Raw genomic sequence first — 20301 nt, 5'->3', positions numbered from 1 at the left:
TACAAGATCCTTTCAGTTGGGGATGGGAATGATAAGTGAACTTCCACAAGCTAAGAGATGTCACATAACTTTCAGTATTACCTGGAACAGCAATTTCCCATTGCATACAACAGTCTGCAAGAAACTGCCCAAGACAGAGCACAACTGATATAACCTCAGGCTAGCAGAGATGCCATTGTCACTGTACTATGCCAGAGCCTCCAACAGAAAAACACTATTTTTGTGTTTCCTTTACCTCTGACTGAAATCTCTATGTTCAGATCACGCCCAGAAAAGTTTCAGATACCTAATTTTCCAACTGCCGACTCTTCCATGGAGTGGAACCTGGAGCAGCACTTGTGCCTGGGACACTGGTAGTCTCCATGCATCTGGTTAAAAATAAAATAAAGAAAATCCCAGAAAAAATGTATGACAGGTCAACCTTTCCAACAGAGGATTTTCAGTGTTGGTTATGAAATGCTACATGAACTTTCCTTGAAAAAACCAGTGGTGCTGTCTTTGGACAAGCTCATGCTCTGCCCTCTAATCCAAATTACTGGGGGCTAGCGCTACACCAAATCAGACCCCAAATACTGACTGGTACAGCATTAAAAGTAACATGGAGCTCCCTGCACACTGTCACCTACCAGAACCCAAGAGATCCTAAGGCTCCTGAAGAACCTGTGAACACCCTCAGCTCAGCCAGAGAAACTGGCTGTGGAAGGCTCTGATTACTTAACCAAAATATAACTGTGTCTCTCCATTCCCAATTGCAGCCGAACTCTAGTGTCACATCAACAAACACTTGGCACATAAAACAACAGCTTTCAAATGCTCTTACAGAAATTAATGATTCCTCCCCAGCTCTGCAGCTTAGGAGTCGTCATTTTGGGAGGACAGATAGAAAATGGTGCATCCCTGCCCTGCTGACTCAGTAAAGGGAAGCTACAGGTGCACAGCTCTGTTTAAGGAGAGCTGGCAGGGGGAAGCCTGGCCACCAACTGGTGGCTCATGCAGGCAGAGAACCAAAGCACCTTCAAATGCTAAGGAACCAAGTGAGAGCCAAAAAACTCATGTCAGAGAAGAACCTGTGCCCACTGTTTTGTTGCTCTGAATATCGAAGGCTACTTAATTAAACAAAAAACCTCAACAGACAGAAAGAATTGGGATCAGAAGAAATAAGTGTTGGTTCTCAGTGGGCTCCTTACAGAATGGCAGCTCTGACCAGAAATGGCAGGCTTTCTGATGGTTTGTTTGTTAATATAAGATTTTCCTTCTTGATCAGAGCAAACAAGATGAACAGGCACTTCAGAAAGATGTACGAACAAGCTTTTTAATTGCAGTCTTGAATTTTTTCCACGCTCATGATATTTATACCAAAATTCTCGTCTCCAAGTTATCTGTTCCTCTTTTCAAATACAAATAAGAACCATCCAATCTTCTTTTTCAAGCAAAAAAAAAAAAAAATCCCTAACCCACCCCCCTCTGCTGCCAAACACAACACATAACTGTTCATTGCTGCCTGGGGCAGCAGATGGATCTACAACTTCGCAAGAATGGATGCTCCAGTGGCACCACTGCACCATCCAGGGGAATTGTATGAAGCATTTCCCCAGTGCAGAGCCAACCTCCACCAAGGATCCTCTCACAAAAGGTTTTCAGTGTCTTTGGAAGTGTTTGTTGCTGAACAGCTACTTGACAAACCATTCTTCTCCCCATCCACAAACACAGTTATGATACAGGGACAAAAACTAAGCCAAGCAGCTGGTGTAAAACCAGTGCTCCTGTTGCAAACTCAGAGGATCATTTTATGGATTTCCATTCTCCATCTTCTGGATTGCAAACCATACAGGCTTTGCAAAAGGCTGCAAGAGTCCATCCTCTTTCTTTTGTCTACAATAAACCTTCTTAGAAAGCAGCAGACAGCGAGAGGTCTACTCTTTATGCACAAGCAGGGTAAGTGCATCCCACAGATGCACACCCAACCCTCTCTCCAGGGCCCCAGACACACACAGTGACACTTCACTATCCCTCCCATTCTGCCCCAGCTTCAAACCTCCATCTTGTTTGCTGCATTTTAATCCCACAACTTCTTACCCTATCTTAGACAAAGCTAATCCCTTCGTTTTGGCAGCTGGCTGCCCAGAGGACAATTCTGTGCTTCACTGTTACACCATGCAGAATGTAATGAATCTTTAATTAAATGGGCTTGATGAGGAAAGTCATCCAAATTAGGCTTCATCAGCAAGACAAACCCCCAGCTGTCTTTCTTAAAAGATATAATGCAGCACAGTTTCAACTACCTGGAATCCAATTTTAGCACTGCAGAACAACAGTTCATAAAGCCAGCATTTGTTAGGTAAGCAGGGAATGGCTGAAAGTGTTTAAGATCTTGGACACTTTTCTATCAGGCACACTTTAAGCCATGCGGCTTTTATGGCAATTCCTTCATAAACCAGGAGGTTCTAACAATCTAACAGGAGGTTCTAACAATCTAACAGGCTAAATGCAACTACAGGCAACAGTGCAACTGGTTTCACAGGGGTTGTCATTTGATCATCCAGTAAATTACAGAAAAATGGTGCAAGCACCCTGGAAAAGGCACCTCTGGGAAGCTTACTGTAGCTCCACCAAAACGGAGTAAATAAAGCACGCATCATCAGCACATCCTCAATGTGCTTCTCATCCCTTTAGGATGAAAGCAACACTGCAAGCTTCTCTTGTTTAATCTGCACTGAAGGATTCATGTGCTTGGTGCTGAATGACTCTTCACATTGACTTCAGTGGAAATAAGCTACCCTGGCTTTCAGAAGAAAAAAAACACTAACAGAAAGTTAATGAGGTACAAACCAGGTTATGAATGGACCAAAGAAAAAATTCTCCTAAAGCTATTTCCTGCCCTGCTGTGATCGAATGCATGCCTTTTAAGGGCTCACCTTACCCACCCTCCTGCCTTTCTTTAAGCAATGCTTTATTGTATCCCAAGACTTTCTTCACTTTTCTAATCAGTTTCCATTATGTCCTTTTTCTTTAAAGTCTCCCACTGTTACAGCTCCACTAGGAGCAGTAATGCTGAAATCGGCAGCACAGACTGGCTACAGTCTTTTAAACAGTCTTGAAATGGAGCCAAGGTGGAATAAGCCTACTGGTCAGGGGGGTTAACCTCTGGGGCTCCTACTGCAGCGTCTGCATCCCTACTCCTGCCAAGGCAGCTCTGCACACAACAACATGGAAAGTTTTAGAGCAGAGTCTAGCCTAAGGTAAGAAAAAATTCCTGACCTGCAAGTTTTAAGGAAGTTATGAACTAGGGGGCTGAATTTGGCCCCCTTCAAGCCAGAGGAGACCCAAAGGCAGAGCACAGAGGCAGACCAGTTCTGGCAGAGAAGCACTCAAACCATACACGGAGTTTTCCCTATTTCCTCCTCCACTGGAAGAAGGAGGGTGATGCAAGTTTGCTTCACATATTCACATCTTGCTTTTATGTTGAAAACAGAAAACCACCACCATGCTTCACTTACATACTGTGCTATCACTTCCAGTGAACCATTTTACCTACCTTCGAATATTTCTCTCAACCACATTCCCACTTCACGAACTCACACTCACAACCAGCAAAGCTCAGAGCTGGCTGGCAATCTGATGAGACAGGCTCTCACAAGAATTTCCTGCTTCTGGTTCAGACAGACATACTGCAACAACAGACACTCTCGCAGTATTTTGGCACCTCTACTCCTTGTTCAGGCCAAGACCCAGGAATGCAAGTGAAAAAAACACTTCTTAATTTTTAGAATTTTAAAATAGCTCTTCTCTCTGCTGCCGTGGGTGTCTGGTTGGCTTCCATGCTCAAAGACTGCTTCCACTGAGATTAACTGAATTTGGAAACTACAGTGGTGAAGGTATGACCAAAAAATTTGCTTCCCAGAAAACAGCTTGGGACACCACCACAGCAGGGCGGTGGAGCAGTTTGCTCCAGAGAAGCAAATACTACGGAAAGAACAAATGACTGACCCTCCAAGTATACTGAATTAGGTTTTCCACAAGTCCTGGGATACTTCCAGTAAGCATTTCAATAAAGATGACCCAGCTGGGGAAAACTACATGGGAGCCTCAGGCAAGACCTACAGATCTGTCATGCATGTTCCTCAAAGTGCAACTCATGATGAACTAAGGCAGCCAGAGTTTCCATATCTTCTGGTCTCTTCTGTTGAATTAACATGCAAGCCTGCACTACAGCTGGACAAGGCCACTCCTCAGTGTGACTAATATCTCACACTAAATACTTCAGACACTTGTAGGCTGCTACAGCTCACACCTGTACTTCAGAGAGCATTTTTCAAGGCATCACTGCTGGACCAGTGTAATTCCCACTGACAGATCAGCTTGGGAAAAAGCCCTGCTGAAAATTCAGAATTTGGGTCACATACAGATACACTCAAATCCCTTCTTCTCATCCCAGACCTCACTTTGTAGTAGATAGAATCTGGATGTGTGCCCATGCCGCTGGCATGAAGTAAAGACCACAATGGACACTGTGGAACACCCAGGCTCCTTTCAAGAGGGGTGACCCTCAGACATTCTTCTAGTTTTTCACTGAAAATGCAGCTTCTTACAGACTGTGCTGATACAAGCAGCAGTCAAGATACTTTCCAACACCCTTCCTACCTCCAGCATGTGGTGCCATGCTCCTCTGACTCATGCTTAGCTTTCTTACAGCAGCAAAAGCAGGGGATGTGGGGGCAAGAGCACTTTTTGTGAAAAATGAAAACGCTACTCTTAGCATATAGGAAGCTCACATTTTTAGGATGAGTTTAGAAACAGAAATCCAAACTTCCCAATATGGGAGCCTATAGCTGGTTTGGGCTCCTAAATTCTGCATAGGGCTCAAGAGTAAAGAGCCTGACTCTCAGAGGTGCTGAGCCTGTACTTGCCATTCAGGGCTCTGGCCATGGGTCACAGGACACGTGTGAGCCGTTATTCAGGCATGTTAAAACATTTTAAAACCATTGTGTTGATGATGCCATCGACAGGAGCTATCACTTATGCCTTTGTCTGTTACTGCCTTGCACCAGAGTATGCAAGGCAAGGAAAGCTGAAGTTGACAGCAGTCACCTCCTCATCCTCACCTCCTCTGGAGTACCTTTCCAAAAAGCTAAATGAGTGCATCCATTTTCTACCAGGCATAAAGGGGCAAACCCACAGAAAATCTCATTACTATAGCAGTCAACACGTCCAGGAGACATGTCAGATGCTTTATGTATCAACAATGAAGTGACAGCTTTCCCAGCCCTGGAGAGCATGCAAAAAGCAAGGGGCAAAGATTATGCATTCTTTAAAGATCCACACTCCACATGGATTTAGCTTGTTCTTAAAACTCATTGCAGGATATATTTAATATTGCTACATGCTCTATTTAAGACTACTGTGGATGTGAGTTCTATTCTGCTATTAACCACACACTTTCACAGGCACCACACTACAGCCCAAAATCACCTAGTCAATACTCAAAGCTAAGAAACACTTTAAAGCTACAGTCGTATCTCAAATGTTACATTACCTCAGACTTTCCACTAGTGAAAAACATGACCATGAGACCAGCTCAGAGAGATGGTAAGCAGACACAAGGGAGGAAGGAGTTTAAGTGCTTTAAACTAATAAGACTGATTACAAGCTCTACATTAAGCACTGGCACCTTACAGGATTGAGCCCTATCCACTCACACACTTGCGTCATAAGCACAAGCCCTACAGTTAAAAGAAAAAGTCCCTTCTCTTGAAACCTACCATAACATATAGAATACACACCAATTGCCTGTTTTTATTCTTTCACTCCATCCTGATCTGAAAGCATTCACTAAATCCAGCTCCCCCACACTCCTTCCTACTCCAGATCACGCAATCAATGCTTGCACTTCTCTGATGGACACCTCTCTAGGATGCCTCCCACACCCTATGCCTCCTGCTAGTACCACAGCTGCAGTCCATTCCAAGTGTTATCATATTTCATATGACTGTCCATGTGTATTTTGCAGGACTAATAAAATTAAAATAGGTTTTCAGTACTTTTCATACAACTCCTGAGAAGTCCAGTTTGTTACCAGCATAGCACTTTGTGGCAGATGTAGGTGTGTGGTGAATCTGCTTTCAAGAATGCAAAACAAGGCACTATTTTTAGACAAGGTTTCAGGGTTTATATAAATCTGAATAAGACCTTACACACTGTATTATTAGCAGCCCTTGGTTTACATTCCATCAGAGAAATGCGAACCCATCTCTTAAGAAATTTTAGGACTACTACTGCATGTTAGAGGGCTAGCAGACCATTTGAAGCTCCCACTAGGCTTCTGGTTTGTGTGCAGCAACCTTGTAGAGAGGGTAAGGAAACTAAGCAAAGTGGAAACTAGGTTAAATTCAGAGAAGCCTGGTGCAGAATTACAAGCAGTGACTTTAGTCCTTAAGATGAAGCGTGGACAGAGCACATTTTTACTGCACAAAAGCTTTTGGCAGTTTCTGGTGACTGCTGACATCTGTGCCAAAGTTCGTTCCCCTAAGGATGGAGAAATGAGAAGGATAAAGTCATGCTTAGGAAATATCAAAGTCAGGACATGAAACAGTAAGCCCCGGGAGGGACAGAGACAGGCTTGCAGCTAGCAGAGGGGACAGTCATGGGAGCATCTTCCCACCAGTACCACAAACCTCACTGCCTTAGATCAGAGCCTGGATAGCAGTCCCCTTTCTTTGTTTCACCTTCCCCTGCATTTACTTTTGCTACTCCCCCATCAACCTGAATGGCCAGGACACAGAGCCACAGCAACGTGGACTGCAGGGGAGCCACGGCTCCAGCTACTGGGTCAGGCAAAACTATTGGGAGGGTTACTGGCGCTAAGTGACAGGCACCAAAGCACAGATGCAACACAGGAGCCCATCTTCCCTGCCCTGTAACATCTAAAGGACCAAGGCTCTCGTGACTCCAGCTTGCTGTCAGAGCATCACTGATGTCATTGGTCTACACCAGGCTTCCACACAACAGGCTGATGTCTGTGAAGACTTTGAAAACACAGAAAAATGCTCACCATCCAACCCTGGCCACACCAGCTCTAGTCCTGCTCCTGCAAAATCTCTCCAGTCAGCCCTGCACCATGCACAGCTGGTCTGATGCTCTCCTGTCAGACGTGGCTTTCAGGCTGCTCATGGCATTATCGCAGATACAAGATGGATGCCACTCCTGGCAGCCTGCCATTCATCAAACCCACCTAGAAACAGCTCTGCTACTGCTGTTCGCAGGCATAAAAAGACCAGCAGTTCTAGTCTAAAATTTTTTGGGATTGGGTTATCTGTGAAGCCAGAGCATAAGGTCAGAAGAGAGGCACCTTTTCCAAATGGCTCCTTGCACTAGGAAAATAAATACCTATTTCCTATTACCAATGCTGGTGTTTTCAGGCCCATTTAATCTGTATCATGCTACTCAGGAAAAACCTGTTGATCATTTCCACAGCACAAATTGGCAGATTATCAGCTGCCATCAGCTGTCCCACAACAAAATACACCCCAAAGTCCACGGGAGACTGTTCTCCCCTGGCAGCTTTCTGAAAAGGCTCTTCTAGGACACTCTCTTCCATAACATTAAGCCTTTAAGCCTGACTCTCAATATATTAAACTACTATTTGCCAAGCATTCACTCCTAGGCCTTTCTAAGAATCATTTTGTAAAGCTTGGATGGCAGTATGTTTTCACAGCTGATGTGGAAAAGCTAGAAACAACATTTCCCAATGAGAAATCTCTGCTTTACAAAGTGTGCACTGTTTCTTAGGGTTAATCTGACTTGCTAAGGGCTGGGGGGGCTGCAGAATTCTTTTATATTGTTGACATAAAATATGTCTGTTTGTCTTCATGGTGGAATCCTTCCATTTTCTACTACCTGCTCTAGGATGGATATACTGAGGCAGGGAAGAAAAATCAACATGTGACCTCAGAGCACCCATTGCTGTTGCTAGTGATGGCCCATCTTATGCCATTGGACACTGATTAAGCCTGAATACAAGTTTTCCCTTGCCAGGTGAGAGGAAAACACCAGCAAGATCTGTGCAAGGCTATGACAGGGCATCTGCCTCCCAAGCAGCCAGTGCTTGGAACAACTCGTGACCTTCAGGATCACAGCAAGCAAATCATCATGAGTCTGCTAAACAGCTATCAGTATTACAGCTTATTCATAATACATGAACAGCTTAAGTGGGTCACAGAGACCTGTATATCCCAGCAGCCTGACTCGTTAATCTGACTTGCTAAGGGCTGGGGGGGCTGCAGAATTCTTTTATATTGTTGACATAAAATATGTCTGTTTGTCTTCATGGTGGAATCCTTCCATTTTCTACTACCTGCTCTAGGATGGATATACTGAGGCAGGGAAGAAAAATCAACATGTGACCTCAGAGCACCCATTGCTGTTGCTAGTGATGGCCCATCTTATGCCATTGGACACTGATTAAGCCTGAATACAAGTTTTCCCTTGCCAGGTGAGAGGAAAACACCAGCAAGATCTGTGCAAGGCTATGACAGGGCATCTGCCTCCCAAGCAGCCAGTGCTTGGAACAACTCGTGACCTTCAGGATCACAGCAAGCAAATCATCATGAGTCTGCTAAACAGCTATCAGTATTACAGCTTATTCATAATACATGAACAGCTTAAGTGGGTCACAGAGACCTGTATACCCCAGCAGCCTGACTCCAACAGCAGCCGGTACTGGCAGCTTAAGGAAAGAATAACAAAGAGGACAAGTGTAGAGTGCCGCTGTCTCCAGTATATTTTCCCCAGCTTATTGTAAAAGGCAGTGCACATATTTCCAAAGCCAGCTACTGCATCTGGATCAAAGAGTTAAACCAGCTATTGATGGATATCTCCTTCATAGCTGACATCCAGCTGTACTTTTGCCCCCTCCCCCCCCCAACCCTGCAACATCCTGGCAAGGACTCTGACAGTTCAGTTGTGCACTGCATGACAAAGTACTTCCTTCTGCTGGAATTTGCTGCCCAGGTATTTCTCTGGATGTCATTTTCATACTATCAGTCCCAGTTCACTTCTTCTGTACCATTTAAGATATTGTAGAACTCTCCTGTTTCTCCCCTCCCCTACTCAAAACCACTTTGAGCTGAAGGCATTTATCTAATTAGTGTCGCTTCATCCAGGAACAGTCCTACACTGCAGCAAGGTCCTCTCATTCATCCACACACCTTTTCTGCTTATTCTGCATTTCCAAAATGGGTAACCAGAACCTCACACAGCATTTCAGGTCCAGATGAATACACAGTTTGAGCCAAGTCAAGAAAATGGCCTTTCAGCAATACTGGAGGTATACACTGCTCATCTGTCCTAAGCCAGAGCTCTGTGGTCAAGGCAAGCTGGTTGGTTTATTGTGTGACAATAAGATCACATTCCAGAATAAGATGAAGTTTAACAGAAACATTTGCTTTAAGGGTCATAAAAATAAGAGATTTCTGTATGGCAATACATAAGCTCCATTTCACATGGATTGGATTTTCACAGTTGGACTTGCCAGCATCAATGAAGATGTGGCATCCTGTACGATCATGAAGTGCTGACAAGGGCTTTCCCATATAGACAGACAGGTCACTCCCCACCCCTTTCTTTGACAACGTCTCTCCTACACTGACTTCTGCCTTGACTTTTCCTGCACTGGAGGTGGTGGGGCTAACTTTCAGTTTCCTTCCTTGCAACCAATTCAGACCAAAGGGATCAAGAATTACTGGACAAATATCAGTAAGGCCAACAGCAGTGTAGTGTCTGCCTAATTTCTTTTAGAAACCTACACTAAAACCAGCTGTTCTCTGCACACATTTCAAGCTGCTGCAGCCAGGAGGAATGTGGAAAAGGGTGTATGACAACCCTGTGCCACCTTCTTGTCTAACACCCTCTACTCCAAGAAAGCACCACAGTTAGAATTCTGTTTCTGAATACATTGGCTACAGGAGTCACCCCAAACCACCTTGCAAAAAAACCTGGCAAACTTCATAGAAGACCTCAATCAGACCTTTCTACTGAAAAATACATGTATCCCATTCATATAATTCTCCATCAGTATCTATTGTTTCTGTCAGTTTATATTTGCCTCTCAAGAGCACTGCTCACTCCAGCTCTTGCTAGCACAGGCACAAGTACTTCTATCAGAGGCTTTTAACAGGTTCAGAGACATGAACTAGTGCATTAAACTTCAGTGAATACCTAGTGACTAGCAATAGCCATGCCACCTCTCCTCTGTAAAATGTCGGAAGAACATGAGATTCATCACTTTCACTATTTTAAGCACAGAGATGACAGCCACACTCAGGACTCGGGTAGGTGAAGCGGTCCAAAGTGCTTGTACTGTTTGCAAAATTAACTCCTACAGGACTGCTAAATCTCTCTACTTCTACACAGAGGCACAGTCTTCAGTTTACTACTAAACATTTAAAATATTTTTTAAAACATAGCTTGTTATTTCTGGAGAGCAGGCCAAAAACTAGCTCTATCTCTAAAACACTTGTCTTTCTAGCCTGGGTTTGCGTGGAGATGACCATCTCCATGGCTGCTGGCCTGCAGCTCAAAGGACATCAACCACACTGAAATGCAGAGACACATGCACAAGCAGGATTCTTATCCTGCAAGATCACCCTGAGATACAGGATTCAGCTTCCTGACAGCTCTTACATTAAAAGCCTCAGAAAAAGCAAAGAGAAATGCAAAATCAATCACAACACTGTCAACAGCTTCGAATTACGTAGCAGTTTTGTTTTGGTTTGCTTCAGTGGCCAGCTGGGACTAAGCTGAGACAGATGATTTCATCTTGCCAGAGAACTTCAGTTGGCATCCGGAGACAGGCGTGGATAGCCAGATCCTTTACTTTTAGCAAACATAATGAACCCTCCAGAAACAAATTATCACAATCATTTTTTAAAGATGATGCCAAATACTGAATCTCTCCTGACATGAAAATGAGTTCTGCAAGTCTTGAACGAGCTGATTTTTATATACTTGCTTGGTTTTAGTATTGACTCCAAGTGACAGAAAAATAGCACACTACAGTGTGGTGTAGGTGATCACTGGCCTTGGATCAACGCAGGACCTGACTCAGGTACATCTCAGCCATAAAACATTTCACTTTTTTTTTTTTTTTCTGAAAGAAGAACTCCTAATACTGCTATAAAAGGACAAAGCAGGCACCTAACCCAGGTCATCTCCAGCCATAAAACATTTCACTTTTTTTTTTTTTTTTTCTGAAAGAAGAACTCCTAATACTGCTATAAAAGGGGCAGCAATAAAAGATATTGTCACCTGATGCTGTGGGTGCATCATTTATCTTCACCCTAGAACTGTGACTGACCAGATCTGACACCAAGAGTGAAGCTCTCTTACACCATAAACTTGATTAGAGATAGGCTTCTATAATAAATACAGAAAAAAAGCAGAATGGTTTATTTTTCAATGGGATGAATGATCAGTAATTACTGACAGTAATTTCTTTCTTAGTAGGAATGTATTTTCTGTAGTCACGACTTCTGGTTGGCAAGGCTGCCATAAACAATGCCTTCTACACAGATGTTTATATGGACCAGTGTAACTTATGATTAATGAAGACTGTTTTGTATATGTAACCTTTGTTTCAGGTCAGCATTTAATAATCAGGTCTACACTTTTGATCCAGCACTATTTACCAGGAGACTTTTGACAGTGACAAGAAATCCTCTAAAAACTGAACACCACAAGCACAGATGCTGCATTCCCAGACTGAGCTGCTAAGCTCACAAAATATTCAGCATGAATGGAGTATTGCAAGTTAAAACTGGCTATACAGCCACTTCCCACAGCATCCTCAGCAGAGTCACGCTCAGCCTGCAGCAGAGGCAGAGTACCTGCTCCAGAACCACTTTGGAATAACCAGTAATAGTGCTAGCAAGTAAAGTCTGCATGTGTTTATTTTAATGAAAAATGTCAGTGCTAATATCAGCCATGCTTGGCCATGCTTGCTGAAGAGCTGCATGCCCATGTCACCTTACCAAGAGGGACAACTGAAGACAGCAAGTTTAAGGGCATAACCAATCAGACAGACTACACTGGGGATGTTATGAACCCACCTTTGACTCTCAAAACCAAAATTCCAGAAGTGACTGTGGAAAAATAGTTTTTGCAATGCTTTTAAGTAAGGCAGCTCCAAAAAAAAAAAAACCAAAACAACCCAGAATAAACAAAAAACTACAAAACAACAACTACTTAGGTTCAATTTGAAAGTCCAGGCAGAAATTTCTTGGGGAAGGAACAGGGTAGCTCCAAGCCCCATGTATAAATCAATGCAGCAGCAAAGGATCTTTTCACTTGGTGGAAATGCTTATGGTTATTTGGAACCTTTAACCAGTTAGCATTTGCACTGAACCATAGGCTCACCAAGGGCTATTCATCACAGCCAAAGGAACAGTGATTAACAAAGTACAGAAGCTGACATCAGGCTTGCACAATAATAATCAAGTGTCCACAAGAGATTAAAAAACAGGCATTTAATTTGGGTTGTGCCTTTTTTTAATCTTCTGGTCAGCAACTGGGATATTCCTGAGAATCCTGACATCACAATTCAATAACAAGGTCTAAATATGGCTTCTACTAGAAAAACATGAAACCCAAGCTGCTCCTAGACTGTCCTTAAAGATTGTTTTACAGTTCTATAAATAGAAACCAATTATAATGAATACAGTCCACTTACATTGATCTGACTACAAGCTACTTCCTAACATTTTCATTAAGTCGGGGATCACAGAAGCAAAATTGAAAATGAAAAAAGTTCTTGGCATGGCCAGTTAGCCTTACTAATGTAGGGTCAGAGCTACATCAGCAATGAACTTTCAGACCAAAGAACCACCTGCCCAAACCAAAAGGCATCACTTAAACTGTGAAGCAGATGATTTTTGAAATAGTCTGCTTTAGGAGGCTAAAACACCTATTCTATGTATAATGATAATTACATTGGCTCCTGATAAAGGTCTACCTGATGCTGCTGAAATGATTGGGTTTTTTTAAACTTCTCAGTACTGTTTAAGAAACTTTTCTCCTCTACTGCATGCTTTTCAGTTAATTTATATACTAATACAAAAATGCTGAAAATTAAAGCTATTGATATAATAAAAGAAAACACTGAAGTAGATTCTGATAAAGAGTTACTTCATTGCCTTCTGTAACCCATGATGGGCATCACTCATCATCCTGGAGAAAGCCTCCGAGTGACACTAACTTTGTAGAAGATCATTACATTTGGGTTTGCCAATTATAGGCTCAAAGGAAAACCAAATCCCATATTAAAACTCAGGTATACACCATATCCAAAGTCTGGCTGGTACTTCTCAACTTGTTTTCAGTATGACAGAAAATAAATGCTGACAATATCTTGCACACTTTAATTCTGAGGTTAGACTGAGAACATGATGAAAAAGATAGGCTAAAGGAGTATATGTATATTGCTCAGTATAGAATGGGAAAGGTATTAAAAAACCCAGTCTAACAAGAGGGTGGAAAGGTATCTAGTGCCATCTCTAATTTTTGTCAGCCTTCATGTAAAGTGTTTGCCCATGTTTACTTACCTGCTGTTTAAAGTACTAAACAATTACACTCTGGCAATCTGTGCTTTCTGTCGTAAGTTTTCCTGGCAGAACACCAAAGCTGGTCTGGGTCATCAAGGGTAAAGCACAATAAGGATGTGCAAAGGGGTCAGTGAAAACATAAAAGACCATCATAATTTGTGCGACAGTTTAAAGAACCATTAATTATTTTAAATGGTAATAAAACATTTAATCTCTTGCTTCTCTAGTGACCAGACATGGAAAGGAGATAGATCCCTGCCAGTGCCAGCTCAACCAGGGTGGTACCCACCCAGCAGAAAGCCACAGCCTTGCTAAGCTCTGCACCCACATGACCGACAGCGCTTCCCAGACAGAGCTCAGTGGGAGCACACTGTCACCCTGAGCTGGACTGCAGCGAGTGCCCTGCTCTTTCCCCAGTGCTGGCCAGCAGCACTGAGCATCCCTGTGGAAGGGGTGCCCAGGTACAGAAGCTCCTCTACTTGGTTCATCGCTGAGGCTCAGTCAGCTTGTGCCCAGCATCAAAACCACCTCCGTAAAGAAAAAAAAAAAACAGGTCACTGACAGAAGAGACTCCCTTCTGAAGGGAACAGAAGGCCCCCTATGCAGACCAGACCCACTTCTTAGGGAAGCCTGCTGTCCCCCTGGGGCCCTGATTAAAGATGGAAAAGAAAGCTTCTCCCCTGATACAGCCCTCAGATTATTATCCATTCTTGATTTTTCAGGTGTGCAGCAATGAAGTTCCAGCAACAAGTCTGAGGGCAACCAACAGACTTCAGGGCCTTGGGACAACTGGTTAAGGGATCAGGAGCACAAATAATATCCCCCTCTATCTTTGTAACTGCTGGGAGTGATGAGTGAAGAAACAAGAGAGCCAGCATATCAATACCTGGCTCTGAGCCTGGTGCCACCAGCAGAATTTTTGGGTTTTGATAATGGGTATGTTTACACAACAGCAGGCCTGCTGGAGACACTTGTCTCTCTCCTTGCGCAGGAGTTAGGACTCATTGAAAGAGCTTTAAACTAAATTTGAAGAGAAAAAGAGATAAAACCCAGGCTAACTAGAGATAAGCCTGGGGGCAGCACACCACTGTTTGAGGCATGGTGTGCTAGTGAGGTCCTTCCATTTGATGTCTCAGTGGAAGCAGGGGATGGAGATCCATGAGGCAGCAAAGGGTTACTGATGTGTTAGGTCCCTCTGGATGTGGTGATTGCTCCTCAAGAGAAGGACTGGTGAGTGATCTGGTGGCTGAAGGCCACCTTGGGCACAGCAATCATGAAATAAGTTTTTGATTATCGGAGAAATTGGCCTGTTTAAGGGACTGGTTGATAGAGTCCCTTGGGAGGCAGTACTGAACTGCTCGTGGGTAGGAAGGCTTTCCAGAGGGATCTGGAGAGGTTGGATCAATGAGCCAAGGCCAGTTCTATGAGGTTCAACAACACCAAGTGCTGGATCCTGCATTTGGGTCACAACAACCCCATGCAGCACAACAGCCTTGGGGAAGAGTGGCTGGAAAGCTGCCCAGCAGAGAAGGACCTGGGGATGCTGGTTGACAGCATCTGAACATGAACACAAGCCAGTGTGTGCCCAGGTGGCCAAGAAGGCAAATGGCATCCTGGCTTGGCTCAGCAATAGTGTGGCCAGCAGGACCAGGGCAGTGATTGTCCCTCTGTGCTCAGCACTGGTGAGGTCCCAACTCGAGTGCTGTGTCCAGTTCTGAGCCCCTCATGACAAGAAAGACAGTGAGGGGCTGGAGTGAGCCCAAAGAAGGACAGTGGAGCTGGGGAAGGGTCTGGAGCATATGTCCTATGAGAAGCAGCTGAGGGAGCTGGGGGTGCTCAGCCTGAAGGAAAGAAGGCTCAGAGGGGACCTCATCACTCTACAAATACCTGAAAGGGGGTTATAGTGAGGTGAGAATTGGTCTCTTCTCCCAGGTCACAAGCAACAGGACAAGGGGAAAGGCCCTCAGCTTGCACCAGGGGAAGTCTGGATTGGATATTAGGGAAAATTTCTTCACTGAAAGGGTTGTCAAGCTTTGGGCTGCCTGGGAAGTAGCTAAATAACCATCCCAGAAGACATTAGAAGGATGCACAGATGGGGCACTCAGGGACATGGTTTAGTGGTGGACTCAGCAGTGCTGGCTTAACAGTTGGACTCTACAATCTTAAAGGTCTTTTCAAACCTAAAGGGTTCTATGATTCTAACTACAGGCTCACTTGTACTGGTATACGCTATAAAATAAAACCCCAATAACCTAATTAAGTTCAGGAGCCAGCAGAGCCTTAAATCTCTTTCTCCTGAGCCTGGCTTTTCTATTACTTTGCAATAGATGTCATTAACCTGCAGGACCATCTATATCTACAGAGAGAGTGGAGAAAGGTTTTGCATTTAGCAGCAGCTATGCAGTATTACCTCAGTGTATACAATAGATAAATAACTTAGTAAACTCTTTTTGCCTTCTGTTTTTTAAGAAACTTCCACCTACTGGCCTGAGAATTATCCCTGAAAGCAGTAAGCTGCAGCTGGGACAACAGGCCAGTGTAGGGTGCAAGCTATGGTTCATACACAGCTACACAGCCCTGCAGAAGCTGTACAGGGTGGGAAAGGGTGGCAGCTGAGGGTGTTCAGCACTGAGGAGCAGGTTACCTGGCCCAGCACAGCTGTAAACTCTGCAGAAGCACTACTGTGGACAAAATCTTGCCATACAGCAAGTAAATTTGGGAAGAGATACCCAGAGACGCTGAAAAAGCAATTAGGTGGTTTCTCCAATTCTTGTTGAGAGGATTTCACAAACACAGTCCTTTGCTGGTCATCCTATCCCTCACTGCTGAAAGACCAGCTATCCTACACCACATGAATACAGTCACAAGTGTTCCCAGTCTTGGGGGAGTAGGGAATAACAAAAGCCTTGGGTAGAGGTTTCCTCTTACCCAAGGAAGGAAACACACTGAGCTCTTCTGCGACAGCTCCTGCAGTTTTCCCAGCACCAGCTAATTCTCCATTCCCCGTGTGGCAGCTGAGAAAAGGCCAGGTCACTGTGGGTGCATTCTGCTGAGCTTTTGGGTTCCCATCTGTCTGCATAAGCACAGGAATGGTGGAAATGTTGTTTTGTGCTGTCCCAAGCACATTAAGACAACTTAGGCAGCAAGAGCAATGTGCTGATGAGGGCTCTTCACAGCAACTAACCCTGCTGTATTCAGAAGGTGACGTTGAGAGTTTATACTGGAGGAATAAACAATTGAGAACATACTGCTGGAACAAAAGGTGCTGGAACTGGCAATCTGATCAGTGATCACAACATTTCCACTGGACTTACTCAACTTAAGCATCAAGTGCACTGGTGACTGCACACAGCTAAACAAAACACCAACTTAGACATATTAGCAATCTACCTCTGGCTTACTTCAAAAGCCTTTACCTTTCTGCCAAATTCAAAACTCCACAGAAACTATGAATTTTAAAGTACGTTCAGAGGCTGATAACACAGAAACACAATGGCTTGAAATAAGTCTGACTTGCAAACAAATCATTAAATGCATGACTAATTTTTTTACTTTACTAAAAAAATACTGGGCTCTTTCCCAGCGCTGCCTGAACATGACCAAATTTAATTCAATTCTTTTTTTCTCCTTACAATAACTTGGAGCAAGAACAGACATAACCCTAGATTTTATTTTGTTTTGCTCCAGACAGACAATCAGTAAAGAATCCAATGTTGCTGGGGGGATAAGCAATAATATCTATAAAGCCTGAAAGCTCAATCAATGCTATTACGAACTACTGCAGAATTTTGTCTACTGCATGGCGTTACCGTAATTGGTGACAAGCCTTCTTAATAAGGAGTCTAGTCAGTGAAAGAAAAAGCTGTATTCCTCTTAAATACTGCATTATAGGTTTTCAGTAGCATGAAACAGAGGAGATGAAGACATTACTGCTCAGTTCATGCATCTGGCAGACAGTTTATCACAAGGCACAACACACCTGAAACAGCACTGCTCCAGCTGTGTATGCAACCAGGCCGTTCTCTTTCGGATGCACCTCAGCAACTCCCTGTGCTCTTCAATGTTCACTGGTTTGACCAGGCTTCAGAGCCCAGCCTACCACATGCCTCTTTGGCAGATTTCCTGGACACAAACCTTCCCTCTATTAATTATTTGCAAAAATGGTACCCTACAACCCTGTTTCCCTCATCCTTTCCTTCCTCCACTGCTCCTGCTAGCTCTGTACAAAAATACATCCAACAGTTAAGAGACCAGTAAGACAAGTCCAGCTGAGCCCTGCCTTATAGGGAGTCTCAGGTCAGGAGTGCATGATCAGGAGTTGGGCTTTACTGGGTTAAGCCACACATACACCAACTGTACTGCTAAAATATTCATGGGTTTGCACTTGCGTTACATAAAAAGAATGAGAGATCACAGTTTGAGAAACTGGTGCTTACGTAGACTGCACCCACCCTCTTTTTTTTTTGACAGTGCTCTACAACAGCCTTGGTTCACTTTCATAACAGGCTGACCAAGCCAACTGCTGCAGGATCCTTCCTTTCCTGGGGCAGCACTTTGCACTTGTCTCTGTTCAACCATGAGGTCTCCATGGGTCAGCCCCTTTCTTCAGCCTGGTGAGGTCCCTCTGCACAGCCTAGACCTCCATGGCATTGCTTCTCACTCTTGCTCCAGTTTGGGGCCATTCACAGCTCAATAAAGATGCCTCAATCTCCTCCAAGTCACCAATAAAGGCATTTGACAGGGCAGATCATTTGATGGTAGGACAGACCCTGCAGCAACATCACTTGCCACCCAACTCCAGCAACTATCTCAATGGGGAATTCAGAGACTGGATATAAACCTCAGAAAAGTATCTTGAGAGGCTGCTAACAGATGCTCACTGGGGTTAGCAGGAGGGTCAGGAGCAGGTGCTGGGCTCCCTCAGCACAGGGTGGCCACATATCTCAGTGCCTGGACTTCCTGAGCCCCTGTGGCTGGTACCTCCAGAGCCAAAGAGGGAGGCAATAAGAGCAGGGAAGCTTTGGGTACAACAGGAAATAGCCTCTCATGCAGCTACAAGATGCAGCTCTTTCTGGGGAGCTCTTTGAAAGTGATGTTATCATAGATGTTTGCCAAGATGTCCAAGGCATACACCAAGCCCTCCACCACAGCATGCAGAGCTCCGGGTAGGCATGTGTACATTCCTTTTTTTTTTATTTGCCATTTCACTGTTTTCAATATGACATCCTGGTCACTAACTACTCAACACAGACACACCAGCTAAACACAACTGACAGTCACCACGCTGGAAAGGGGAGGATACTTTGGAGGGGAGAGGGAACAGGCAGGGAGCATACTGCAGAAATGAGCACCTTCTCCCCCTTTCCACAAGACACTGCTGTAATGATGTTACCAAGAGGAATAATTGTTGGAAATAAGAGTTAAGTGTTCAGACAAGCACTACACTGCAATGTCATGCACTGCTATAGCTTTAAAAGGGTATTTGTTCAATTATTTTTTCTTTTTTACTTCACAGAAAACTCAAGGGAGTGATTGCTCCATCATTCAAAAACACTAATAATGTTGAAATTATGCCCGGAAGTTCTTTCTCTCCTCTTGTTCATGACTCTGCCTGGACAAGTCACTCATGGAAAGAAGTAAATCCATTCTCCTGAAGGGGAAATAGTACAAATGGCAGCAGGACTCACATCTCTACATACCAGTGCATCATGGGAAGGACCAGTGAAAACTCGCTTGGATTCTGGCTGAGAAACAGCTGCTTCTGAGAGTAGCATGTGGTAAAGCTTTACTCTGGTGCTGTCACCCTAAAAGCACTCAAGTATGTTACAAAGAGTAACATGGTTATGCAGAAGAAGTGCATGTGTACAAGGTGTACACAGTATCTCAGATGTTACACTACACCGTTGGGCAGAATTCAAGAAAACTTCGCAATTGATAAGAGAAGGGCACTATGTAAAAAACACCAAAACCAAGTGGAGCAACTCAGCTATTGCTCTCAATGGCCAAGAGGAGCTACTGCTGTATTAGAGCTAGTGGCCTGTCCCACAGGCACAACAGCATATGCCTGTGGAACTCAGGATGCACTGGGCTAGCAAAGATGGGAACTGAAAGAGACATGGGGAGGGTTATGCCAAAAGATGCTTACAGGAAGGCAGGCTGTCACTGCTTATTGAGGAGATAACTGGGTGGCACTTCAGTGCATGCACTGCCTGATGAACTAGTTTATGAATGGGCTGAGGACATTAAAAAAGTACTAAGAAGATCTAAAGTAAGGCTCCTGTGGGTGTGCATCCTTCACACCTTCTATGAGGTGGCCTACGTCCCCCATACATGCAGGGGGCCTGCAGTGGTTGCACAGGGAAGGTGACATCGGGTTCAAGGGCATTAAGGCTGACACCAAGCACACCAAAACACACACGAGCTCTTGTGCACAAGCCAGTAGATACAATCACGGCAGGTACCAATGATGCACTGCCTGGGGCTGAGCTCGGGTTGAACGTGTACTGAAAACGGGGTTTGTGGACCGAGCAGGGCTGCACCGTGGTCACGAACCCGCACAATCTGCCAGCGACCCATCCCGCCGGACGGGCTGGGCAAGCTAACACGGAGCGAGAGCCCGCACGCCCCAGAATGGATGAGTCATAGTTTACACTGTCCATCCACTTGTCTCCAGGAGCAGAGCACCGCTCTCCAGTAAGCCCAGCACAGC

At 44.3% G+C, this 20301-nt stretch overlaps 1 protein-coding gene across 2 annotated transcripts in view; it reads right to left on the bottom strand.

The window, feature by feature from the left end:
* The window catches only part of DDAH1 (dimethylarginine dimethylaminohydrolase 1), a 95836-nt gene that overhangs the window by 38480 nt on the left and 37055 nt on the right, over positions 1-20301 (bottom strand). Inside the window, exon 1 of one of the 2 annotated variants that reach the window (XM_017729967.1) lies at positions 5534-5581. The exons of the other annotated variant lie outside the window; for it this stretch is intronic. Coding sequence (XP_017585456.1) covers positions 5534-5566 — 33 coding nt within the window. The 5' untranslated portion in view covers positions 5567-5581. Of the gene's footprint in view, positions 1-5533; positions 5582-20301 lie in introns of those variants that run through there. 2 annotated transcript variants of the gene reach the window in all.

The sequence above is a fragment of the Corvus brachyrhynchos genome, unplaced genomic scaffold (assembly GCF_000691975.1).
Source record: "Corvus brachyrhynchos isolate BGI_N302 unplaced genomic scaffold, ASM69197v1 scaffold101, whole genome shotgun sequence".
NCBI classification, from domain to species: domain Eukaryota; kingdom Metazoa; phylum Chordata; class Aves; order Passeriformes; family Corvidae; genus Corvus; species Corvus brachyrhynchos.
This window is presented reverse-complemented; position numbering and strand designations above follow the sequence as displayed.